Below are 26,506 nucleotides of genomic sequence, written 5' to 3' on the forward strand. Positions count from 1 at the left end.
CCCTGCCACCTTAAAAGAAGATGAGGTACATCGGACTAAACACAGTCTCCCAACTTGCCGGGCGCGCAGACACAGCCGGGCCCTGGCCCCAGCTCTGTGCCACTCAGCCTCGCTGTCTCCACTCCCGGTGACACCGGTGACACCCGGCTCTGAGTCTGTTTGAAAGCCCAACAGCTACCACCATACACCGAAGTATCCTGTAGAGTACACATTCCCATATAAATGCAAAGGACTGCTGCGGTCAGCCCGAACTGCCTTTTTTCTGATAACAAAGTCTAGGTATTTCTTATAAAATATATGTTCTTTGTCAAGACGTGCATTCATGGTTCTGATCCTTCTGCTACCTACTATTCTGCAGTAGTCATTTTGTCTCCTGCTTCAAATCATGCTTCTAATTGGGAGGTTCAGTTTGTCTGGCCTAGAGATGAGAAGTCTGACCTTTGGGTAGGGGAAAACGAAAACCTAAAGATCTGTCACTTCAGTACATGTGGTATCCTCATTACTCACTTTAAAAGAACAGCTGCGCCCTGGCCAGTGGCTCAGTGGTTAGAGCCTCGGCCGGCGCACCAGAGGGTTGCGGGTTCAATCCCGACTGCATCAGGTGCATACCGATCGACCTCTCTCACATCCATGTCACTCTCTCTCCCTCCACTCACCCCATCCCTTCCACTCTCTCTTAAAAAAAAAAAAAAAAGTAAAAATATCCTCAGGTGAGGATTAACAACAAAAAAGCACGGTTTCCTAAGCAGGTGAAGCATCACTCACTTAGCATTTTAAGGGAGCCTGATCCAGCATGTCTGGAGCAGGACCCAGAGCTCTTTCTCAGAAGCTCCCCCATGTCATCTCAACAATCCATAGTTCAGGTTTTGGGACTCACTGCTTTGCCCACAATTTATTCTCCAGAACGTTAGCAGCTGCTCGTTTGTTTCTGGTATAATCACAAGCACATTCAAAGTAGACTACCAATGATCTAGGCTTACATCCACACAGAACTAATCATTATAATCCTTTGTAATAAAAATTTTAAATGGTAAGTTAACTTCAGAGCTAAGACAATGCGTGTAGAAGCTTTAAGGTAGCTGGTTCTATACTAACAGGACAACTGTTTCTGCTTTACTTGTAGTTAATCACTGGTAAACATGAAGACCATCGTACTACAGTTTCCACCAAGTAAAGGATGGCAGAACTCCTCCAAATAACAGAAAAATGGTTAACTAGCTAATCAGTATTATTAAGAAAATGTTTCCCACAGACACAAATGAAAAATGAAAAGTATTTGACAAAACCACTCAGCTTCCTGTAGAAACCCAAAGATTTATACTCTTCTGAAGTCTACCATAAAGGGGAAAGTTGATCAAAACTATGATTGTTTAAAAATACGTTCAATTAACTGTGAAAATATAAGTGTCAAACAGGTACAACTTCATCCTTTTAGCAGGTTTAACAGGCATAAACGGAATTTGGTTTCCATTTATTCTACCCAAATAGTTGTGAAAAAGACGTGAAGTATTTGGTATAATGTAGTTCTGCACACCATCCCTTCCAAATTTAATACAAAAGCCACATTTGGATGTTCTAGGGGTCCCAAGTGTATCTAGGCACTGCGGAACGTTGTCATGTCTTTTGGTTCTCTGCTGGGGACACACCAGTCATCAGCCTCATGGTTGCCTTTGTAATGCTTCCAGGCAGCTTTGTTATACACTGGGAGTCTTTCTATTGATTCTGTTGACAGAGCCTGAAAGAAAAGCAGGACCTAAGTTGGGCATGTTTTAGAATCCATATTTAAGAAAACATACAGTGGCAAAAAGGTTACTACAAATTAAACAATACTTTATTGGCTTTGTATTCTATTAATCATAACACTGTCCCCATACATTTTTACATAGTATATGTAATTGAAACGTTCTACTGACTAAGTCTATGGCACTGCCTGGTGTACATGTTGACTGAATTTGTTGTTTAGAGTAACTCCACCAGCCTGAAAGCCACTGGATTGAAATTTGACACAAGTGTAATAGATGCCTCTTATAAAACATGACCCATTAAAGAACAGAAGTTCCTTAATGAAAAAAGTCATGTAAGTATAAAAGCACAAAAGTTGACATATGTATCTTAATATATATAATGTTATAATCATTTAATGAACTCTATTTTAATTATTAGAATACTATATTTTTCAGTATAGTCACTGTACTTTTAAAAATTCAACATAATATTCTTAACAGTCAATATAAAACTATGTCTAAGGCATCCTGGCCTTTGCATGAACCATTCTTGGCCCTCAGTTTGATCCTGTCTTTTCCTCCTGCCATTAGAGCCACCAATTTCAGTTACAGCACATGTGTTTCTGCATCATGCATAATTTCATGTTTCCAATATCATTACCGTTAATTCACTATTCTATTGAACTTGAAATAAACTATGTTCCTCATCATCTTCAAGTTGGGATATTTCAGTAGAACTTAAGCCACAGGCATTTCCCAAGATGTAGAAAATATTGAACTATAAATTTCACTCTGATAATGCTAAGGAAGGTACTTGACGTTGATGATTTTAATGATTCTATAAGACTTCCTGTCATCTATTTTTTCCAAAATGGAACTAAAAATCTTTTACCTATATATTCTCTTTAAATATGCCAGAACTGCCCTAGCCAGCTTAGCTCAGTGGTTAGAGCATTGGCCCATGGACTGAAGGGTCCCCGGTTCAATTCTGGCCAAGAGTACATACATGGGTTGGGTCAGGGGGCATATGGGAGGCAACCGACCAATGAGCCTCTCTCACATCAGTGTTTCTCTCTCTCTTTCTCTTCCACTCTCTCTGAAAAGCAATGGGAAAAATATCCTTGGATGAGGGTAAAAATAAATAAGCCAGATAAATTTATTTTTTCCAATACAAAGTTTTCAGCATTTCCTGTAAAATAGGTGCCATCTAGTGGCCAGAACAAGAAACTAGCGTCACTAAATAACTAGGTACCAACAGCTTAACCAATCCAGTGGGTTGCTGGGGTTCAGTGCTCTCCACCCCTGTAAAATATACTGATCTCCGCCTAAACACATGGAACATCCAATGCGAGGAGGCTCAGTGCTTCTGCCCACACCAGGTGAGCTATAGGCTTACCAAGGAGTCACCTATATTTGTTCCCAAATCTGTTTATGCAATTACATCTGTCACTGTAAATACATAATTTAATCAAATGTTACTTAAACAAAGTGCGAAAAAAGATGGGAGGGTTCTTTGAAAACTAAGATGAATACTTTGGGAAAACTCATGAAGGAAAGTCACATAAAAATTGCTGTCAAATCAGAGTCAGAGACATTTGTAAAGGACTGCATACAAGTAAAAAAGGATTGTGTACTTGGTTGTTTCTTTGTTTAAAGAATTCCCCCTCTCCCCCCAAAAAATGTAAGTACAGCTTCTGCAGAGAAGATAACTGAAACTTCAATCTGTAGAACCAAAGAAAAGGCCTGAGCAGAACATCAAAAGATTGGTGGATCAATGTCCATTCATGTGCTTTGTGTTAAAATCAAATTTGTAAGACATAAAACTTTTTATGATTCCCTACTTTAACCCAACTTTTTTTCCATTAACAACCACAGTCCTGATCATTACAGATAAGAGTACTTCTTTCCCAGAGTCAAAAAGGTCAGTTGTCAAAAAAGACAAGGTCCTATGTGAAAAACCATAATACTTCTATTTTACTAGCATGAGGCAGAGGAAAATTTCATTACAGTTAAATATTGGCATCTTTTCTTCTTATCAAGAGACATCTCATTCACTCAAGAAAACTATAATTACTACCTTAATGTAGATCACTGCATCTGTCCCATAGCCCTCGAGGGAATACAACTTCAGGTCTCCTTGGAAGTACTGTGCATAAAGACGGGAGATGGGCAATCCATAGCCAAAACCAGCCTGTTGTGTGAGGAAAATGGAATTTTATTCAGAAAGCCACACACTGAAATACTTATCTAATAAAAACAAACACTACTGAGTACCCCAGGGCCATGAGAGCCTGTATCTAAGAGACCAACTAATACCTAAGAATTTCTAATGATCAAGCTGTAGCCTAGCTGAGTACTATATTAGATGACTCCCCTCTGGTCATTTAGAAGTCTTCATTCCTTCTACTATAAAACGACTTGGGGGTTCTGAAAAAGCATGTTGCTTTTCTTCATTGGCCTGCTCTAGAGTATCCCAATACTGCTTTGGGCAATATCATACAAAACATGTTCATTTATTTATTTATTTATTCATTTATTTATTTATAATCTTCACCCAAGGATATTTTTTCCATTGCTTTTCAGAGAGAATGGAGGTGAGGGGAGAGAGAGAAACATCGATGTGAGAGAGATACACTGGTTGCCTCCCACATGAGCCCTGATCGGGCCTGCAACCAAGGTACTTGCCCTTGGCCGAAATCGAACCTGGGACTCTTCAGTCCTAGTGCCAAAGTTCTAACCAGTTAGCCAAACCGGCTAGGACACATGTTCTCTCTTTTAGGAGCAAGAAAGGAAAAAGCCTTTTTGCAACCTAACAGATACAGCTCATGACTTCATACCATGAACTTCTAGCCTGTGTTCTGAACCTGGAGGGATCCATAAAAGCTCTGCTTTCTTAATTCTCACTTACAGGTCACTTCCCTGCTTAAAAATCTTCAAAGCACATCCCCTCACCCACTGGCTTGAAATAAAAATCTAAACTTCTAAAAGAGCTTTCAAGACCCCATAAGATCAAGTCTCTGCCTCCCACTTTCCAGTCCAGCTGAACGAAATCTTCTGCTCTCAAGTTCTTCAAACATATGCAATTTTTTTCTTCTGTGTCTTTGTTCATCCTGTTCCCAATATCTGGAATGACCTTCTTTACCTGAATAAATCTACCAATTATTTAATACAAAGCAAAACATTTAGATAAATGTAAAATCGGTTTTTATCACCAAAAGAGACGTTCAATGACATTTCATACAACACTTTAGTTAAGAGCTTATGTGGATTCAGGAATGAGAGTGCTATTAACAAATCCAGGCTCCAGGTTTATCTATCTCCACCACTTATTACTTGATTTTTCTAGGCAGAGTGTGTGTTCACCCCTCCAAGTCAACTACCTATTCTTCATGTCTCCTCACCCCGGGAGTCTGACCTGAATGGATGATGTCAGTGGATTCCTATGCCCTCTGCCTCCAGTGGGTCCGGCCAATGAGGAACCCAGTAGGAGTTCAGAGGTAGTCAAGTCAGGGTATTCACTCCCTGCTTCCTTCTGCCTGAGCTTGCTTTCCTTGGGCAGATTGGGCCCTTTGTTACTAAGCAGCTACTATGCAACCTTCCCCTTTTCTAGGTTCTGCTAACTTCTCTGCCCTCTTCCTTTGATTCTGGGCGGTGACAGCCCTGGATGTCTACACTATCCCTACTCATAGCTCTGTAATTAGTCTCTTTGTAAATAAGCCTTCCTTAATTATCATTTGAATGAGCTCTCTTTTCTGTTGGGACCATGACTGATACATTAATTAGTTCCAGAAATGGCCCCAAGGAAATTTCACAGGTGGCTCAGGATGCCATGACCTGATCTGCTTCATCACTGCCTCTCCCTCAACCACACCCATGAACTCCTGGGGCTTCCCCTAGAGAAGAAAACCAGCATAGGCCTGGCCCACTGATGGATCTCCACCAGATGCCAGCACCAGCCAGGAGTGGACTGCGCTTGCACTACAACCTCTCCGGGCAGGGGCAAATCCTGCCCGTGGGCAGAACTTGAGGTGCAGCACCTACATGGACTCACGGGTGGCAAACAGGTTGGCTGACTGGCTGGTCAGGGGCTTGGGGAAAATGAAACTGCATAGATGATGAGAAGGAGGTCTGGAAGAGGAAACGCAGATGGTCCTGTCTAAGCAGGCTTCCAGTGTGAGGATATTCTGCCCATGTAGACGTCCGCCAGAAGGCACCCACATGGAGGAAGCTCTCAGTAGTCAAGAACACAGGATGACCACTCCTGAGGCTGGTAGGCAGTCTTCCTCCAGCTGCCCCAGTGCTTGCTTACTGGGTCCGCTTACAAAGTGGTCATAACATTAGGAGGGAGGCTCCAAAAATAGCTTAACAGGCTTCCCCTTGGTAAGGCTGCGTAGACACATTGGGGAACCTGTGCCATGTCAAACCTCCTGTTTTCTTAAAAATTTGCATAAATTCTGCATCCTGAACAACAAACACTTACATGGCACTGACTTTGTGCCAAGCACTATAAAAGGTATTTTTACATATATAAATGTCAGCCCTTACAATAACTTGATTTTTAAAGATGGAGAAACTGGGATATTAAGGGGTCCACAGTTTTCCCAAAGCTACACAGCTAAAATGTAGTGATGTCAGGAGCAGAATCAGACAGTTCTGATCCAAAGTCTGGACCAGTATGCTATGCTGCTCTCCACAAAAATTCTACAATATTTGTTTACTACAAAAGCAGCCTATCCCTTCTCTCCTCTTACTTCTAGAGTAAAATCAGACTTTAAGAAGATGCTTGTGTTTATTATTTGACCTCACCTGCCCCTTGGCACATGAATGCCTACCCCGGGCACCATATATCTCCATTTGAGAAGCTCATTACTGTATTAATCATTGTAAAATTTTGTAAGACATGAACCATATCACAGTTGTAGCTACAGAATTTGTGCTGTGTGAAAGGTAAAAATATTATAATGAAGTCCTTCTGGTAACTTCCTAGTGTTACCAGATCCACTTATACTGTGTTTCATCACGTCACAGCATAACTCCAGTGTATATGCCAAAGAAGATTCCAAGCCTAGAACAACAGTTCTTCCAGAATTACAGGTTAGAGAACTGGCAAAGGGCTTTTCTGGGGGTTGGAGAAAAACGATGGAGTCAATTCAAAAGCTAATCTTGCCCAACCAGTGTGGCTAAGGGTTGAGTGTTGACCTATGAACCAAGAGGTCCCCGGTTTGATTCCCGGTCAGGGCACATGCCCGGATTGCAGGCTCGATCCCCAGTATGGGGCGTGCAAGTGGCAGCTGATCAGTGACTCCCTCTCATCATTGATGTTTCTATCTCTATATCCCTCTCCCTTCCTCTCCCTCTAAAATCAATAAAAACATTTTTTTTAAAAGCTAATCTTATCAAACCTGAAAACAGATGACTATTAAGATGAATAAAAAATACCAGCAAAACAATTATAATTTGAGCCATTTCCAGGTTGGTGATTAAACTGATCAGATCTCTAGTCTTATTTCTGAGTCTAGAATATGAGATCTTTCTACTGTAAGTACTTGAGGAAAAAAATCAACACTGAAGATCAAATCAGTATTGACCAAATACCAGTAAAACTGCTAATTTAGTCTTCCCATTAGAAACAGTATGTCAAAATGCGGTTTACCACATGAAAACAACTAACATATCACTATCAAGCTTGGCAATGAGACCTCTAAAACAATACTCTGTCTTGTGCTGTCAATCAAAAGAAAAAAATAACCCAAATTTAACGCTGTTTAAATTTAGAGAAAAGTGGGGGTTTTTCCTAATAGCTTCCCTTCTTCCTTGGGATGTACCCTACAGAATGGCTCAGCTGATTTATTTGGTAACCAATTTGTTTGGGTTTCTTTTTGGCAATTCACAGAAACACACTTCATTATTTCTTGATCACATACCAGAGGCACTGCTCGGGACGTCTCGACACGAGGCCGGGGTGCAGTTGAGTACATGTAGTTGAAGAGTCTGTCAATTTTCCTCAAAGGAACACCACCTCCTCGGTCACTCATCTAAGATGAGAAAGGATCATGCACTATGACCAAGTCCCATACACAGCAAAATACAGACACATACTCAGCGTCATAGTTTAACTGCTGGCTGCACAGTACAGCTTTTCAAAATGAGTATCATGCGATCCAAACTGCAAATGTAAACAATTTCCTTACTGCTGGACTTAACACAACTCACCTAACACAAGAAATTCTAATACATAATAAACTCCATCATGATACAAGTTCAATGAGGCGGCTTTGTGTATTACTAAAGTCTCACTAACACTTCAGTATAGCACAAAATGCTGCATAAACTAGGCCTATCTCGGATGTAAACATAAATGTATTATTCCTTTATGGTGGGCAGTCTGACAACCAGATGAAAAATGCATAAACCCTCTGACCCAACAAGGCTTATCCTAAAAAAAAAAATCAGAAAAGTATGCAAAGAACGTGTAAGACTATCCATCACAGCACTATGGAGAAAAGCTAGAACTGGATTACATCCTAAATAGGGGACTATTTGAATAAACTAATGTACATTCTAAAACAGAATATTTAAATGTATAGAATGGTATGTATTGGCATAAGAGATATTCACAAAACCTTGTTAAATAGCAAAAAGTTATGAAGATGCATTTATAATATTCTAATTTTGTAAAAATTAAATTATAAAAAAGGTCTGTAATGATATACTTTTGTCTATGGAATAATGAGTGATCTCCTTTTGGGTTTTTAGTTTCTGAATTTTTTTCACAATTATTTCTATTATGGAAAGCAACAGTATAATTTTCATTTTCAGGGAGGAAAAAGCAGATTCACTTCAATGTGCTGCAGAATCTCATCTACCAACCATTTCACAGCATACACTCTCAGACAACTTTCTGGTGAGTTTATAAGGTGCATAGGTTTTTATATTGTACTTATGTCATTTTCCAACTCAAATCATATGGTAGACTGGGTTTAATAATTTATTACAAATTGTCATTTTCTTTTCCTTCACAGCTAACATGGACTTACTTCTCTAGTTGTTGTACACCTTCCATTCTAATCTACTAGAACAGCCATTTTCCTTTGTTACAAAATCTAAATTGAGTCTACTATCTATAGTATAACATAGCTGTCACAAACAAATCTGCTTTTAACAGAGGCATATAGATATGCATAGATATAAAAATAGTTCTGAATGTTATGTATGAAGTCAATAAGGTCAGATGGCTTCTAGTTAAGTTTTTCTATAGTCTTTTAAAATTTTTACAGTATGTTTATACATTAAGTCCTCACTTCACATCATCAATAGGTTCTCGAAACTCTGGTGGAATGATATACAAGGAAAACAATTTTACTGCAGGTTAATTGATATAAACAAGAGATACGTTCCTATGACATCTTATCGATGTTATAACTAAACAATGTTAAATAAATGATGTTATTCGAGGACCTGCTATATATTTCTTTCCCAAAGAAAATCACATAGCTATTTTAATTTTTAAAATAAAAATTCACTTTGAGATACCATTTGAAGACTTGCCTCTGATATATCTACAATTAGATAATTGCAGTATAAAAATATACACGGACTTTATTAAGAACTTGTCTGTGGCATTATGCTTGAAATTGTTCTTGGCCATGAATTCAAAGCCCTGTGAAAAGATTTATTTTAGTAATATGAATAAAGATGTCTGGGTATTTTCTGAGATCCATCAATTCATTAATTACTCAGTCTTTAATGCTCTCCTGCCCATATGCTGGTAACAGAAGTGTGAGGGTTCTATAAATATTAATTTAAGGGAACAACATATTAGAATAGATATTAAGATAAAAAGATAGAATTCCATAAATATTTTCTCGTTTTCCTTAACCTTCTGGCATCCAGCAAGCATAAAACATGAAGTGACTTCTAGCCACTGGCGAGTATGAGAAAAGCAGAAAGCAGAGCAGAAAGGACAGAAGTGACTGAGAGGTATCTTCTTATTAGAGGTGAAGGGGGTAAGCTAAGTCATAGGAATATAGTTAAAAACTGATAAAGGTAAATAAAGGTAACCTCCTGGGAAGTGTCCGGCTATCTAGGTCAGTAGAGCACGAGACTCTTAAAAGTAACCTCCTTTGCTTTGTAGCCAAAAACACAATAAACTGGAACCAATAGATCTTTATTTTTTTATTTCATTTATTTATTTTTTTAAATGTATCTTTACTGATTTCACAAAGAGGAAAGGAGAGGAGGAGAGAGAGATAGAAACATCAATGATGAGAGAGTCACTGATCGGCTGCCTCCTGCATGCCCCCAACTGGGGATCAAGTCCGCAACCTGGGCACGTGCCCTGACCAGCAATCGAACCCCAATTGCCTGGATCCTAGGTCAATGCTCAACCACTGAGCCACGCCCGGCCGGGCAGGAACCAGTAGATTTTTAAAGTGGTCAAAAGAGTTTCCAAGAGAGTTGTAAGAGATGATATTATACCAGAAGGTCTGAGTTCTTTGGGAAAAAGGAGGGAGGAAATAATGGGAGAGAGACAGATGTTTGGTCTGTATATATTTAAGACAAGAAGAATGGCACTCTGATAACAAATATACTGAGAAAGAGATGTGAAAATTAAACCAAAAAAAATCTCTGATTAAGATAATTTGGAAAAAAAATCTACACTCACAGATACATAAGCCTATGCTAAGGGAAAGAAAAGAGATTATGAAAGAAATAGGTGGTGGGGAGTAATGTCAACAGGAAGCTGAGGAAGAGGAGTTTGCCAATTATTTGTCAAGCTTTCTCTTCAGTGCATGAAATCATCACTTTTCAATGTTCTCCAACCAAAGAGGTGTCATCCCTAACTTCCTGTTGCCCATAACATTTGGCTCTCTGGGCTAGTTCATGTGAATTTCTGGTCCTAGGGAAATGAACCACAGCTAACTTGATGACAGCTTTGAAGGCAGGAAATTTACTAACCCTGAACTCTCACCCAGAGCTCCTGAAGTCTCTTACTCAACATCTTTTTCAATGTCAAGTTTATAAAGTCACCAACAGTGAATGAACCCAGACATTTACTTTTTTTTTTCTTTTTTTTCTTCAGACATTTACATTTTAATTGAAAAGATATGTGGCTGCAACACTTGCATTACTTAATGAATAGAGATCAAACACAAAATCTGAAGGAGCAGCAAGTGATCTAAAAGAGAAAAACAACTCACAGGATTTTCAGCAGAGGTGAAGAATGTCAAGAATTTGAACAAACTAAAAGAATGGGGGGAAGCCCAGACCTTGATCCTAAAAGCCTAGGGTAAGTGATGGGGATGAATCACTACTGAAGCAAATTAAAATACGCATTTAACAAAAAGATATACCAAGAGTAGATGCAGTCATGTGACCCTGGATGTGAGGAGGCAGAGCCCAATATACAGGTAGGGCTTTTATAAGGGGCTTCTAGAACAGTCTGTTCAAGACCCTTACGAACATTTTTTAACAGCTTTATTGAAATATAATTCACAGACTATATAATTCAACCATTTAAAGTACACAACTCAATGATTTTAAATATAGTCACAGAACTGTGCAACCATCAACAGTCAATTTTAAAATATTTTCATTACCTCAAAAAGAAACCCTGGACACTTTACTGATTACATTCCTAAACGACCACTAGTCCACTTCTTGCCCTTTTATATTTGTCTATTCTGAATATTTCATATGAATAGAATCATATGATACGTGACCTTCTGTGATTGGTTTCTTTCACTTAGCATGTTTTCAATGTTCCAGGAGCCATGTTGCAGCATGTGTCAATGCTTCATTCTTTTTATGGCCAAATAATATTCCATTAGATGGATATATATTACATTTTGTTGATCCATTTACCAGCTGATGGACATTTGGGCTGCTTCTATTTTTCGGCTATTGTGAATAATGCTGCTATAAACATCCATGTGTAAGTTTTTGCTTGAACATCTGTATTTAAACCTTCAGAGTATAGACATACTTAGAAGTCGAAATGCTAGGTCATTGTGAACTTTTCTTTATACCAAACAGACAGGTTCCCTAAGCATGGTCTGTCTGTCCACCAACACAGAATCAGTCTCTGGCTGAGTGCCTAGGAGCTCAGTGAACCTTGATCCGTGTGGTGATAGATAACCACAATAATGGAAAGCATCTGCAGACCAATAGGCTAAAGCACAAAAATAGGAGCAGAGAAAGCTACAAGAATCATGCTGTAGCATAACTGAAGCCCCAAAGCAGAAGTCATATGGGACTTATTTTGAATCAAGTAAACCTTAGTGGGCAAGTAGCCGACACATAACTAACCAAAAAACAGATACACATTAGCATCTGGGCTGGAGAAAACGTGATACATTACTTTTTCAGCAAACAGATGGTACAGCTATGTATTTATTTGTGTCTCACTCTTAAATGAATAGCCCAGAAAGATAAACAGAAAAAAGAAATTCAGAGATAACAGTGCAGACAGCAGAGACAAATTAATTTTTGAAAAAACAGCTATCATTAATATCCTCAGAGTGATAAAAGAAGGTAAAATTAAAAAGTGTATAATAATACAGTGAAACTAAAAAATCAATAGAAGGGCTGGGAATTTAAAGTCAAGGAAATCTCACAGAGTAGAACAAAAAGTTAAACAGATTAAAAAAGAGGAGAAAAAGATACGAAAAAAGGGGATCATTTCTCGAAGCCCAACATCCTCCAAATATGACTATCAGAAAGCACAACAGTAGGAAAGAAAGTATCAAGGGACCAGGAGAAGTTCTAAATTCTAAAGGGCCCAGCCCAATGAGTAAGGGAAAGGGCCACGCCAACTCACATCATTATGAAATTTTAGAATAGAGCTGAAAAATTTTTAAAGCTTCAGTTAAACAAATAATCTTAAAAGCTCAGTGAAACAAAACCTCAAACTAAAACTGGTCACGTACAAAGGAATGGGAACTGGAATCAGCATAAGTCTTCTCAAAAGGAATAGCAAGGATGATGTCAGCAAAAATAGTGGAGAAAGGAGCTCCACTATTTTCTATGACAATAGAAAAGAACTCTTATAACTCAACAATAAAAAGACAAACCGCTTAAAAACTGAGCAAAGGATCTTAATTGATATTTCTTTATAGGAGATACACAAATGGCCATGAAAAGACGCATCATCAATCGTTAGGGAAATGCAAATGAAAACCACAATGAGATACCACTCACACCCATTAGAATGGCTATCATCAAAAAGAATGACAATAGCGAGTGTCATCAAGGATGTGGAAAATCGGAACCTTCATACATTGTTGGTGGGAATGTAAAATGAGTTACTTTGGAAAACAGTTTGCCAGTTCCTCAAAAGTTAAACACAGAGTTACCTAAAAGCAATTCAATTCCTAGGTTTAAAAAAAGAGAATTGAAAACCCATGTTCACATCAAAATTTCTATATGAATGGCAGCATTATTCATAATAACCAAAAAATGAAAACAACCCAGATATCAATCAACTTGATGATTAGACAAATAAAATGTGTTATACCCACACAGCAGAGTATTATTCATCCATAAAAAGAAATAAAGTACAATACATGCTGTAACATTATCCTAAGCGGAAGAAGTCAGTCACAAACGACCACATACTGTATGACTGCATTTTTATTAAATGTCCTGAATAGGGAAATCCATACATGAAAGTCAATTAGTGATTTTCAAGGACTGAGAAGAGGGGAAAACAGGGAGTGACTGCATTGGGTTTTTCTTGGAAGTGATGAAAAAAAGTTCTGAAATTAGACAGTATATGGTTGCACAACCTTGTGAATATACTAAAAACCACTGAATTATATACTTAAAAAAAAAGAGAAACTAGATGCCTTCAAAAGTCTTCAAGATTATTATTTTCAATCCATAATTCCACGTATGACCTTAAATACTGAGAAAATTGCAACTGAAGCTGGGTAAGGGAGAGGAGGTACTAATTCCTCAGCTACCATAACAGAAAGCTAGTATTTGCCATTTAAAATTTTTTAATTTCAGAAACAGCAAAATTGAAATACTACTTAAAAATGTAGCAATAATTCCCAGAAGAAATAACTGAAAGACTGTCTCTGAGTAGTAACTCACAAATGACCAGGAACTGACATATTTGAGTTTTATACTATCTGTATTTATTACTTTAAGAGATATTTTTAAATGTTTATTTAAAAAAAGAGAAACATCACCATACTCTAAGAAACTGGGCTATCTCAACAATGTAGTGGAAAAAGCCTGGCACTGTGTCATTTTTTCACTGTGTAGGCACAACCTAATCACTGTCATAGTCTGTTATCTGTAAAACTAAGAATAAAATTGCCTGTGCTCCTAACTTAAGAGTCACTATGAGATTCAAATGGAATAATTAAAATGAAAGTAGAATGAAAAGCATTGTTTAAAAATGAAAAATTATGTACTATCTACATAACACTGCAAATACCCAAATATTTTATATTTTATTTATCAAAGTGGGTATCAAAGTATATATTCATGATCACTGCTAAACTCTCTGTCTCAGGATTTACTTTAACTTGAATAACCTGATTTAGGGATCAGAATAGAAATAGACTCAAGGGATAATTCCATAATCTGCCAGATAAATGAAGCAATGAGCTTATTAGCTATTAGGGACAGGATTTCTTTCTCCTAAGAAAAATTATGCCTTCTAGAAATTATGTGCATGCCTGTACATCAATTTTTTTAAAAAAAACAACAAAAAGCATTTACCCTCACAGTCAAATCCTCATTACCCAGTGTGACGTGGACTTGAATAGGTGGATAAACACCTTTGACAGCATGGTGTTCCATGGTTGCTCTCATTGCATTCTGAAACACATTAGGTTTACATTAAAAATACAACTTTAAAAAAAGAAACTATAATTTTCAACTACATAGGCATCACTTTAAATTTTAAGTTTTAATTCGATAGTATTAAATATGCCAAAGAATCATAATTCTTATAATCATATTTAAAGAATTACTTTCTTAAAAATATTACTAAGTCAGTTTTGGAGGACTTGTGAGATACTTTGATTTAAAAATTTCAACCAAATTCTGCATATTTTGCAAAACCAGCTGTCTCAACACTTTTAACTAGTTTACATTAAAGCAGACAATTCTATCCAAATGCTTTTATAATTTAATAGATAAGAAACAAATCTTATTTTTGAAAACAGTTTCATTTCTTTTTTTAAGAACCATTTTGTCATACATTGCTTTAAAAAAATTTTTTTTTCATATACTATTAACAGCAATGGTCTTATTATGATGTAGAAATTAATCCAATTTACCACTTGTTGGAAACTAAGGATATCTACATTGTAAAACTGTTTTGATTCATTTCTAAAGGATACAGGGTACACATGGCCAACATGTCATAAGCACTAAATGATAACATGGCATGTCACATTGGAATAGAAATTGGTAAGACCAGATAAAGTAAAAAGGGCAAAAGATGGGCTGAATTTGGAAAAAAGTGTGACCCTGGCACTCCAATCAGGACTGAGTCTATCATCTCTACCAAAGGCCACTTGAGATTAGGTTCCAGATGGAAGCCATTATTACTGACATTACATAAAATCCCTTACATGATAGTATTTCTTTTATTAAGCATCATGGGGAACAAGATCTTTATGTGACTGAAATTTCAAGGAAAAAATTAGTTTTAATCCTTTAAGTGCCAATCAGTTATTTAATCACTCTGATTGAATGATCTGGGGAAGGATTAGGTATTTTCTTGCTGTCTTAGAACAAAAGAGCATTCTTGAACCCTTGCTGTTCTAAGACATTATCATCAGCTTTTCTCTGTTTAGTATATTTTTCTTTTGCATTATCAGGCTGAAAGCCACTTCTCTCTTCTAGTTTGCTGCTGGCTGAAGACAAGGTAACTAAACTAAGAGAGACTACAGGCTTGGCTTAGAGTGTCATTTTCAGCCACAGGGACCTGCACTACTTATCACCCACTTTCCTGTTTACCAGCAAATGTTATTGGGGGCAAAAATGTATTCTCAACACTACTAGCATAATTTTATTTAGTTTTCAAAATTTGTTGTAAAAAGCAAATATAACAGCAGAAACCCTATTAGTCAATATAAATGACTTTCACACAAAAAAACACAAAAACCACACATCAGGACTCTGGTCATTTCAGGGTAACAGTTAAGAATCGTTCTTCTAAATATTTTGTTTTGTAAAATATAACTTTATTGAGCACATATAATGTGCTGACATTGTATTGCATATTTGATACGCTCTCTCCAGTCTTCATCATAATATGGATAGTATTACCCTTGTTTTCCAGAACGGGAAACTGAGTCTCAGGAAGCTTGAGCAACGTGGCTGACATCACACACATAATTAAGTGGCAGAACTGGAACTCAAGCCCAGGTCTTTCTGACTCCCCAGTCGGAGCTTACCACCACACTGAGAGGCCCGTCAGTGCTGACAAAAGGCTGATCTCCAGGAATGTGACACAACGCTGAACGTGAAATGACACCTTTTAATGAAACTGGGGAAAACCCGGCATTTAACTTTCCGCGCAGACGCCTCGCCCCAGGGAACGGCTGGGAGAGGTATGTAAACTAGTTTACAAACCTTGAAAAGCTCAAACACCATGTGATAGAGGTGGGACGGCACATACACCACTTGTATTGGCTGTCCTGACGACTTTGCTACAGAGCAGAAGAGAGAGATATCAAGTACAGGGAGATGTGCTGAAAGCAGTTTAAAGAATATATTGTGTAGTGATGAAAAGGAAACATTTACTGTGGAGGACAGTATCATCTAGGGGAGAAGTGCCACACCAGTTCTTCACCATATCAGTGTTTGAACCCCACGCTCACCTAGATTTACCTGTCAGTGACAACGAGTCCTGCATAATTTAACCAACCCACCTTCCTACTCTTCTCTATGATGATGAGTCTTTGTAAAGGACTCTCAACCTTAAAGTCAACCATTTAATAGGCACCCAGGTGGGCCTGGTGGGCAGAAAGTGTGTAAAACAGAACCTTGGAACAAAACATATCCTAGGATTCTAATACAGACAACAAATTGGATTCCCCTCTGAATAAAATACCCCTGGGAAACACGGGTGGGACATCTGGAAACTGCCCACAGTAGTTCAGGTTCCCAGGCTATCGCTTGTGTATTGTGATTCTTATTTACTGAATGTACCGTTATAGACCAAAAGCATTAATATGGCTTTAGAAAAACACCAAGCAATTCTATTTTCAATTGGATAACTTCTTCCACTGCTGTCCAGAATACAACCTAGTAAAAGCCTGTTTAATTTTATTCTCCTTAAAGGAACATGTTAACTTAGGAAATGTTTTTCCCCTTTCTAACTACTCTCCCTCTAGAAAAAACAGCAAGACTCACAAATCCCCTTCCAAGGCACCTAAACCTTTTTTTGTCCCAAAGGCACCAAGTCAAGGTGAAAAACAGGCCATCAGAGTTAAAAGATTCTCAAACAAATGAGCATCTTTCTTTCCTTTTACACCTCCAGTGTTTTTACTTCCTCAACAGTAAAAATGATTTACAACTCAGGAAGTAAAAATCTTCAAGGGTAAACCTTACATTATTGAAGTGCATATAAAAGTCAAACAGAATTTTCTTGGTTTCATTTTTTTCTAACCAGAAGACCAAAGATAAGCAAAGAATCAACATTATCAATTTAAAAAAATTTTTTAAATGGGAAAAAGACCAAAATGTCTTTCAGAAAGAATCCAACTACATTAACTATACACACACACATTTTTTCTTAACATGATTGCTCTCTCTCAGCTTTCACAGCCAATGAATAAGTTGATGAAAAGTCCTTTTATATTAAAACAAATCTAAATTATTCTTATCATTCATTTTCAGGTAATCGTAACACTGATCACTGAGGAAAAGACAACGTCAGGCTTACCATTTAGTTCTTCAAGCTGTAGTTCAGGTGAGTTAATATAATACAAATCACATAGACGCCTAGCATTTTCATAGCCATCTAGTGTGAATCAAAACAAACAAAAAAAGCATTAAATAAATTTACATCTGTTTCATGCATTAAGGAGGCAACAGTACTGACAAATGAAATTTTAAAAATTTTTATAGAAGAAAACATACATTAATAATCTTACTTTGGGGAAGGTCTTTTTAAATATGACATGACAAAGCCTAATAGCCATAAAGGAAAAATGACAGATACAATGCCAAAACAAAACAAAACACACATCTGTATAGAAAAAGACACCATAAACAAAGTAAAGAAAAACAGCAGGCTGAAGAAATTATTTACAATACATATAACAAACATTTAGAGCTGGTGAGGGTTTAGGAAAGACACTCTCATTCATTGTTTGTTACCTTGGGGGGGGGGGAAGTATCAAAATTTTAAATGCACTTTAAATGTTTTTAATTCTAGGAATCTTCCTTTCTAAAATACTAGCAAAACTCAGCATATATCTAAAGATGTTCACTGCAGTATTGTGGTAATAGAAAAAATGAGAACAAACTGTGCATCAAAAGGAGGATGTCCTAATCTATTCTGCTACATCCATACAGTCTTTCAAAAACCTGGGGTGTATCATATGTACTGAACATGGTACAATGTCTGTAAACTTGTAGAAAAATATACATAGACTACCCCATTTTCTAAAAACAACGTAAGACTAGCAATCATGTATGTGTATGAGCATATGCGGTATAAACAGAAAAAAGTATGGGAAGACGAAAACCAAACTATTATAAATTATGGCTCCTAGTACAGGGAGTTAGAAAGGGGGGAAAGGGGCTTAAATTTTCTGAAGTGAAACTGATGCCCTCATAGTATCACCATACTTTGCCTAACAAAGCAATGTATCAGCAAATATTCATCTGTTACACGAGGCACAATTAACATTATAAAGTTATTTGCAAACCCATATATTCATTCCTAACATTTTAATCTCATGATATAAATAGTTGTTTTAATAGCAAGAACTAACACTCAACAATGTTGACTTCTGCATCCTTTCTGAAGTGAGAAATTATTAGTATTTACCTTGAATAACGTCAACTACATTGCAGTTTGGGTTTATGCTTCCGATGTGTTTCCGATGAGATGGGCTTCCTTTGTCTTTCCCACCAAACAATAAAGCTATTAAGAAATAAAATATCAAAGACAAACAAAATAAGCTAAAATATCCAATGCCCTTTCCAGATTTGAAAACTGTTTCTCTAAATGGTGCCAAACAATAGAACAAATATTTTTCTTAAACATAAACACAGTATTTTACATTCATAAAAACACCTCCTTTGTATAGCAGTCTATTTACTTTTAATACACACACACACAAAAAAAAGTAAAATTAAACATTCTCCTTAAAGGGAAGTTTTCTAAATAAATTTAAAATATACCAACACACTTTACTTAGCTTCTTTTCTTGACTTCCAGACACTTACAGTGCTGATTGAGTAACATTCTAATTGAAATTCGACTCATGAAGAAGCGATCCAAAAAGTACTGAACATTCTGGCTGGTGACAGGGTCCACCCCAAAGCTCTCCTTGTATTCAATCACACCCTGAGCCATGGTAGGAATAACATCATTGTGTCGGTTCCTGATCCGTATCACGGTATCTGTAAAGCTAAACAAACCTGTCTTTCAAAACAGCCAAGTATTTTGACAAGTGAATTTAATGCTAAAATCTAAGTTTAACCAACTACACTAGGCAAGGGATCCCCAATTCAGCAAAAGGAGCCTTGGTGCATGTTTTCCTACACTTGTGTAAATATATTTCAGATCATAAAATATACTGAGTCTGAAGGTGTAAGAACCTCCAAAATAAAACTTCTGAAATTTAATTATTCTCTTGGAAGTCTTAAAAGTAAGGCTGCCACAAAACATGATCCTAAATATGCTGTGGTCTTCTTTAACCACTGTCAACTACGATCATCTCAGCACTCACTATGAGGACGGTTTTCCAGGGACATTCAGCGTAAGACAGAGCACTTGCTTCTAGGGAACACATGCTCTGGAAGGAATGAAGACGAATAAGCCAATAAAGCCTGTCTGCTCTGAAACTATTCCCTGCGGTTCAAAGAAAGAAAGAACCACTTAGAACAGAAAAGTAGGAAAGAATTCTAATTTCACTCATCCTATAAGTTTAAAAATGGGAGAGGAAACGTCAACTGTTGTGTGAAAAGAAAAATTTTCAAATCATCTGGCCTTCCCATTTCTGTCATTTAGAAGACATTCTTGCATGGGTAATTTAAAGAACTAAATAAAACAGAAAAGAGGTCTTAATTATGGAGTAACAAAATCCATTTTGTAACATACCCATCAGAATTTACACTTTCAAAAGAGTGCTTTCCTATTCAAAGTCATCATCTTGAGTACTATTAGCTTATTCCAATGATGCTCTCATAGCTCAAATCATTTCTGAAATGTCTAGTTTGTAATTAGCTTCAAAACCAAACTATTAATCCAAAATACAAACAATAAAACTCCTCAAAATAACGAACATCTCATGATTTCTAGTCACCCCTTTATTAGTTTATTTCACCTTTCTTCTTTTAAAACACTAAACAGTATTATTCTGCTTAACTGCTCTGAATGACTGTTTCCAGAAGGTTCAGATAACATAATCCACGTAACATAAAAGTAACATAATGTTTACTTTTAAGATTACTTGTGTCTAAATTCTGGTCCTACCATTTGCTAGCTCTATGACCTTTAAGCTACCTTAAATTACTTAACCCCTTTGTGCACATGTATTATCTCAACTGAATTGTTCTAAAGATTAAATGACATCATTCATGTACAATGTGCTCCATAAGTAGGCATAGAATAAATCTTGATGTTATTTTCAGACCAAAATCGTGTTTAAAAAATGAAGTGCTGCCATCATCTTTACAGTCAAAAAATGTATAAACGATTGAGGACAACAAAAGAGGTGGTCTCCAACTTTTGAGCAACAATCATTGGAATAAGTAGGTAACTGCCTGAGGGGACTACTTGGGTTTATCATTTCTGACATGTTAGTTATTAAAGTAGTCATATTACTTACATTATCCTACAGACCACAGGTCATACACTAGAGACTCATAGACATGTTTTTGTAGACCTTTAGTATTTTTTTAAATTTTTAATTACTTGCCTATCATTTAGAATTGGGAGATTCTTGTATTAAAAATCTAGACTTGTGGCTTTTTTTTAAACACACCAAAAACTTAGACAATCTGGGCAGCGTTTCGGTATGGCCATGATCGGCTGGAGCTGAGGCTGGCTGTCCTTTAGACGCAGGCACTCTCCAGGTTAAAAGTCTTCACTTTCCATCAAGTGGCACTGAGGCCACATCTAGATATCTGTTGTTCATCACATCTGAACTGTGTCTTTTCTTATACTGGAGTTCAGAGGAACATGAAGCATTTCTTGTTCCCAGCACAATTACTAATTTATGTTACTTGCCTTGCCTGTATGGGCTACTTTAGACAAATGCACTGCCACATGTTCTAGAGTAGTGGGAAACTAAAAGTTCATCAATTTCCCTAAAGTGACCCAACAGCAGATTTAAACACAATACATTTATATGTTTATATGATGTTTAAAGGGTACAAAAATTATGTTCAGAATAAGGTCAAAATAGTGTACTTACTCATAAATAGTTTTAGCATCTTCAGCACTTTTGTCCTTAAAATCAAGAAGCTCCTGAAGACTCTGGATATACCTAAAATACAGTCAACAGGGTAAATCTGTTCTCTCACATTCTGGGAGTTCAATATTGTGAAAATGCTCAAAAGGTATTTTAACATTTCTTAATTTTTAATTTAGAATAGTGCTATAAAATTCTGGTTGAAGTAGGATTTTTATACCCAATCACATGTGAGCAAAGTTCCTGGCACAAACTAGTAGAAAGTGCACATTTTCTCCTAAAAGCATACATTAATCTTGACTGAAGAACTGCAAGATTTCCTACCTCCTTAATTTTTTTAAACTTTTATACTCTAAAATAGCTTTTAAATTTCCTAAATTTACCACTGTAAATTACAGTATAAATGATTGTCATGAGAACTGGATCTATAACCAAAAACTATGTGACCATGGGCAAACTTGTCTTAGTCTCAGGAAAATGGAGAGCCCAGCCTACCTTGGCCCAAGAGTCTAACTTAAAGGTCTATGCTTTAAGCTTTAATTTCAGATGTTTATGTCCAACCAACAAATATTTGTTGAAAGCCTATGATCTACACCAAACTAGTTCTTTTAAACAGAACTGAACAAAAACACAAAAGTCATGAGAATGTAGGTTTTAATTTATCTAACAATTCAAGATAGCAAATCACCTGTTAAGGAAGCAGCCAAATAAAGCAAGCCAAATTACTTTCTCAAGGTCATGCCACCAAGCACAGTGGCAGTGCAAGGCCAGAGCTAAAAACACCTTGCTATCATTCAAGGACCTTCAAGAATGTAAGGTCTGCTTAACTGCCCTAACTCAGCAGACATCTGGGGGGCAATAAAAGTGTTTAGAAAATCTGCAAATCCATATGTTGGTTTGGAAAGCTGTTGCTGACAAGCAATTTGCCTCTCTACATTCCAAAGTTAAGTGATTCTGATATATACAGTTTCCCTTTAACCATTAACTTTCTCTTCATTGGCAAGAAAAACTGTGCTCTTTATTCAAGAGAGAGCTGAATACCTACAACATGTTAGCCACAGATCGGATTTTAAAATGCAGCATATGCCATTTTTTAATGAAGAATTAAAAAGAAACAGGAATAAGCTTCCAGAGAAAATTATCTGTTCTTTCGCTTATTATTTAAAATTGATGTTAGATCAGCTTCTTGCACAAACTATAATGCCTACAAAAGGAAAGTGAGGGTCTCAATGAATCATTACTGAGCAATGTCTTGCAGCTAATTTTTTTTCATTTACGACTAAACTCTTAAAGACTCTTTTGTTTGAAATGTTTAGTGATTAAGAGAATAACACTATTAACAACATTAATAAGAAAGGATGTATACAGGTGGCCACATATGATGCACACCCTTCATAACTCTACTGTGATTTTTTGGAAGAGAGATCACAGTTTCTACACGATTCCAATAACTTCTAATTGTTTTAAAATGGTAACAATTTTAACTTATGTGACTTATAAATATATACTTCAATAAAATAAATTCATTTTATATAAAAATATGCACCCTTTAATACACTTCATCTTTCTGACTGCATCATAACATAGTAGAAACAAAAAAATCTGGGTTTGAATCCCAGCTCCAGTACTAGGCAAAAGACTAAGCCTGTTGGAGCCTGTTTCCACATCTGTAAAATGGAGATAATAATGCCTACTGAGCAGAATTAAAGGTACTGTATATAAATCCCTCACTTCAACAAATGGTAGAAATTATTATAACATAACATCCCTGCACATTTAATAACACAAATCTTAAGTTTAGTGTCTGCATTTCTGTGTAGTTCTGATTGTTCTTCTCAAGACCAAGGAGTGACAGAATCCAGGATTCAGGGGATAAGCCCAGATGCACCCCAAAAAAGGAGGACTGGAATGCTGCTGCTACCTTAAGATTCCACTAAAAAGTAAAAAAAGATTTATTTGCTTTAACTTGAGTTTAGTCCACAACTCCAACGAAATTACAAACACAGGAATCTTACCAGCTTTGTACCAATTGAACTGACGGCGTCCTGAGAAGATTATCTGGAAGAAGACTTATTTCTTTCATTATATTTGCCAATCTAACAGGCAACTCTTGCCGCAGAAACATAAACGAGGTCTTTTCACAAGCATTCACAGATCCTGAAACCAGACACGGTGGGAACAGTAGTAAGTGAAAGCCAGAGGCAGCAGAAGCCAAGAGGCAGGGAGAAAAACAAAGGGGTAGCATCACCATAATGACAGGGTAAGGAAGGAAGAGAAGGCCGGGATGAGATAACCCAGTCTCTAGGGCATCCTGAATAACCTTCCAATTTCAGACATTCCGATTGCTGTGCAGAGCAATGAAGCAACTTTCCTGCCTCCATTACTTGCATCCTTACTGGGATCCCCTGTCTCAGATCTAAGGCAACCTGAGCAAGTCTGAGCAAGGTGAGGAGTCTAATTAACAGGACCTGCACAGCCTACCCTATATAAACTGTTGCTGCCATCATTAGAACACGTTTCCTAAGTCTTGGTTTATAAGAAGTGAATACCTGTCTAACAAACAGAGAAATTTTGTCACGTGCATGGGAACCACTATACTAATTACCATAACCAAAGAGTAAACGTAGAGAAGGGCTTTCAGGCAATAAAAAGCACAAAATAACAAAGCCTGTTGAGCAACCATCATGCAGCGTCTCCCCCAGCAGGTCCTATCCAATTGCCTAAGTCCTGGAAAGCAGCCTGCTCATTCCTCCACTTCTATACAGGATGCTAAGCCGAACAGTTACAGAACGTCCTCTGGCAAGTGGTTCTGTGTAAAGTTAAGCTAAAAAGTTAGAGATCATTTCGGCAATGCGTTTTAAAGTCGCTAATTTAATCTCGCTATTTCAGCAAGAGACCACCTTAGCAAAAATTAGACTGTCAACAGCAGGAACTATGGTATTAAAGGAAAACATTTTCTTGTGAAAGTTGAAAGACATACTTGTGAACAAGGCTAAATTCACCCTTTAATCACACTAGAGTCATTTTAAAGTAAAAACAAAAGCCGAGCGCTTGAGCCAAAAAAAAAAATTGCCACTGTAAACCACAATTTTAAGATAAAGTTACCAGCCATGCTGGTATCTTTCAAGCCCACTAGGGATCCGTTCGTGACCTAACAACACTAACAATGCAGAAGATAACTGTTTCTATTTAAGTTTTATGACTTCATTAGAGTGTATTAGAGTGTTCCCTTTTCCTCTCAACACCTCCTATGAGAAGTCAGAGCCTAACTCTGTGATTCCTCTGTTAATTTGTTGCATACTTCCTAGAAAAAAACAACACAGCAGCCATCAGAGGAAGAGGAAAATGGGCAGTCGCTTTTAGGGGGTGAAATGTGGTAAACCTCAGCATCTTGTACTCATGCACTTTACACGTGCTCAACACTTACTTGCTGCTGACGAAATGAATGTGCTATTGGCGGAAACACTCAAGCCCGTGGCAAGAAAAACATTCTATGAAACACTGGGCCGGTTATAACCTGCTTCCCCCACCGTCACGCCAGTTCTACGCAGTCATCACAGAGAGCCGGCACCTACCATCACTTTCCGGGGTCCGCGCGCGACCCCCGAGGCCCCGGGCAGCCTCTCCCGCAGCGCGGCCCTCGGGAACGGCCCGCACGCGTGCGCTGCGGGGCGGCCGGAGGTTCCGCCGCGGCCCCTCTGGGATCTCAGCTACACGCAGAGAAAGGCACACGCCCCGCTACGGATCCGACCCGCGGGCGGCGGCCCCGCGCGGCAGGAGCCGCCCGCGAGCGAGCGCGGACGGCGGCACCTAAGGCGCTGGGGCGGGGCGGCGGGGCGAGGGGGCTCCGAGGCGACCGGGCCGCGCACAAAGGCCGAGGCCCGCGCGGCACTCACCGAAGTCCAGGAACTGCTTCATGGAGAGCGGCGACGGCGAGAAGCGCGCGTAGAAGTCCACTTGGCCCGGAACGCCGCGTTCGGGCGCCGGGCCGGAGGCCGAGGCCGACGTGAGGCTGCGGCCGGCGCTGGAGCGGCGGGCGCGCGGCCCGGGGCCCGGGCGGCCCGAGGCGGCGCCGCGCAGCAGCCGCGCCAGCCTCATGCTGAGCGCCGCCGGAGCAGCCGCAGCCCCGCGCGCCAGGTGCCGCCGCGCACCGCGCCCGAGCCGTACGTGAGGGACGTGGCGAGCCGCGGGGGCGGGGAATCTGTCAGCAACTGTCACCGCCGCGGCCGCCCGCCCCGCGGGGCTGGGTCAGGGCGAGGGAGGGAGGGGGAAGGGGAGGGGGAGGGGGAGGGAGAAGGGGAGGGGGGAGGCGAGGAGGGGGAAGGAGGCGGGAGCGCGCGGGGCCGCCCGGGAGCGGAGGTCGGGGCCCGCGCCGCGGGGCGGGACCGGCGAGCGCAGGTCGGGCGGCGGGAGGCCGCGGGGCGAGGGTGGAGGCCAGGCCGCGGGGGCGCCTCCCCGGCTCGGGCGGTCCCGGCCTCCTCCCGGAAAGCCTGCCAGGGCCCGGGCGGCTGAGTCGCGCTGCCGGGGTGGTGCACCCCCTTCCCGCCCCCTTTTGGGACAAAGCCCACCTTCCTGCTGCCTCGGCCAGAAGCCTCGAAACGCCGCGGTGCTGCTGCGAGCGCGGTAGAAACTCTCCTCCGTGATGCCAGCCCCATCTACAGGTGAAGAAACTGAGGCCCCGAGAGCTTCAGGAGCCGCCCCTTGCCCGGCGTGGTGCATGAGTAGGAATGGTGAGCGCTGGGAGTGTGGCCCTAGACGGTATCGGTGACAGCCGTCCCGAGAGAAGATCGCTGGCGGGCAACGTGAAGCATTGCCTGCAGGCACGCTTGGCATAGTCAGCAAATGTATTTAAGGGGCCCTGCACTCCCACTGCCTGTCTCTGTACCTGTCGTCTTAGGGTCACAGTTCGGCTGCTCCACCCTTTCCAGATTTCTAAATAGTGAATATAAGGCTAGACAATTTCTAATATTGGTTTAATCGCATAGACAGAGCGGCAAAGGATACAGTCTACAGTGAAAAAAACTGCTGTCCCTTCTCCCCACTGCTGCTTCCCCTTATATCCACCCCCAGTGCTTTATAGTATGTCTTAGATGCAACAAATTACTTTTCCGTGGGTATGAAGTTTATCAATTTATATGTCCTTTTTTTTTTAACCTTGAAATA

General features: G+C 39.1%; 1 protein-coding gene across 1 annotated transcript; it reads right to left on the reverse strand.

Annotated features, from left to right (window-relative positions):
- Nucleotides 1-289: 289 nt before the first annotated feature.
- PDK1 (pyruvate dehydrogenase kinase 1) lies at nucleotides 290-25,491 on the reverse strand. Its single transcript, XM_081143491.1, has 11 exons — nucleotides 25,240-25,491; nucleotides 23,359-23,500; nucleotides 21,347-21,418; nucleotides 19,152-19,336; nucleotides 18,751-18,846; nucleotides 17,638-17,715; nucleotides 16,323-16,399; nucleotides 14,457-14,555; nucleotides 7,649-7,759; nucleotides 3,802-3,915; nucleotides 290-1,735 (listed from the first exon to the last, which is right to left on the reverse strand). The coding sequence occupies exons 1-11, from the start codon at nucleotides 25,439-25,441 to the stop codon at nucleotides 1,595-1,597; spliced, it is 1,317 nt and encodes a 438-aa protein (XP_080999617.1). The 5' UTR covers nucleotides 25,442-25,491; the 3' UTR covers nucleotides 290-1,594.
- Nucleotides 25,492-26,506: the final 1,015 nt, after the last annotated feature.

Source organism: Miniopterus schreibersii, assembly GCF_964146895.1.
Source record: "Miniopterus schreibersii genome assembly, chromosome: 7".
Classification (NCBI taxonomy): domain Eukaryota; kingdom Metazoa; phylum Chordata; class Mammalia; order Chiroptera; family Miniopteridae; genus Miniopterus; species Miniopterus schreibersii.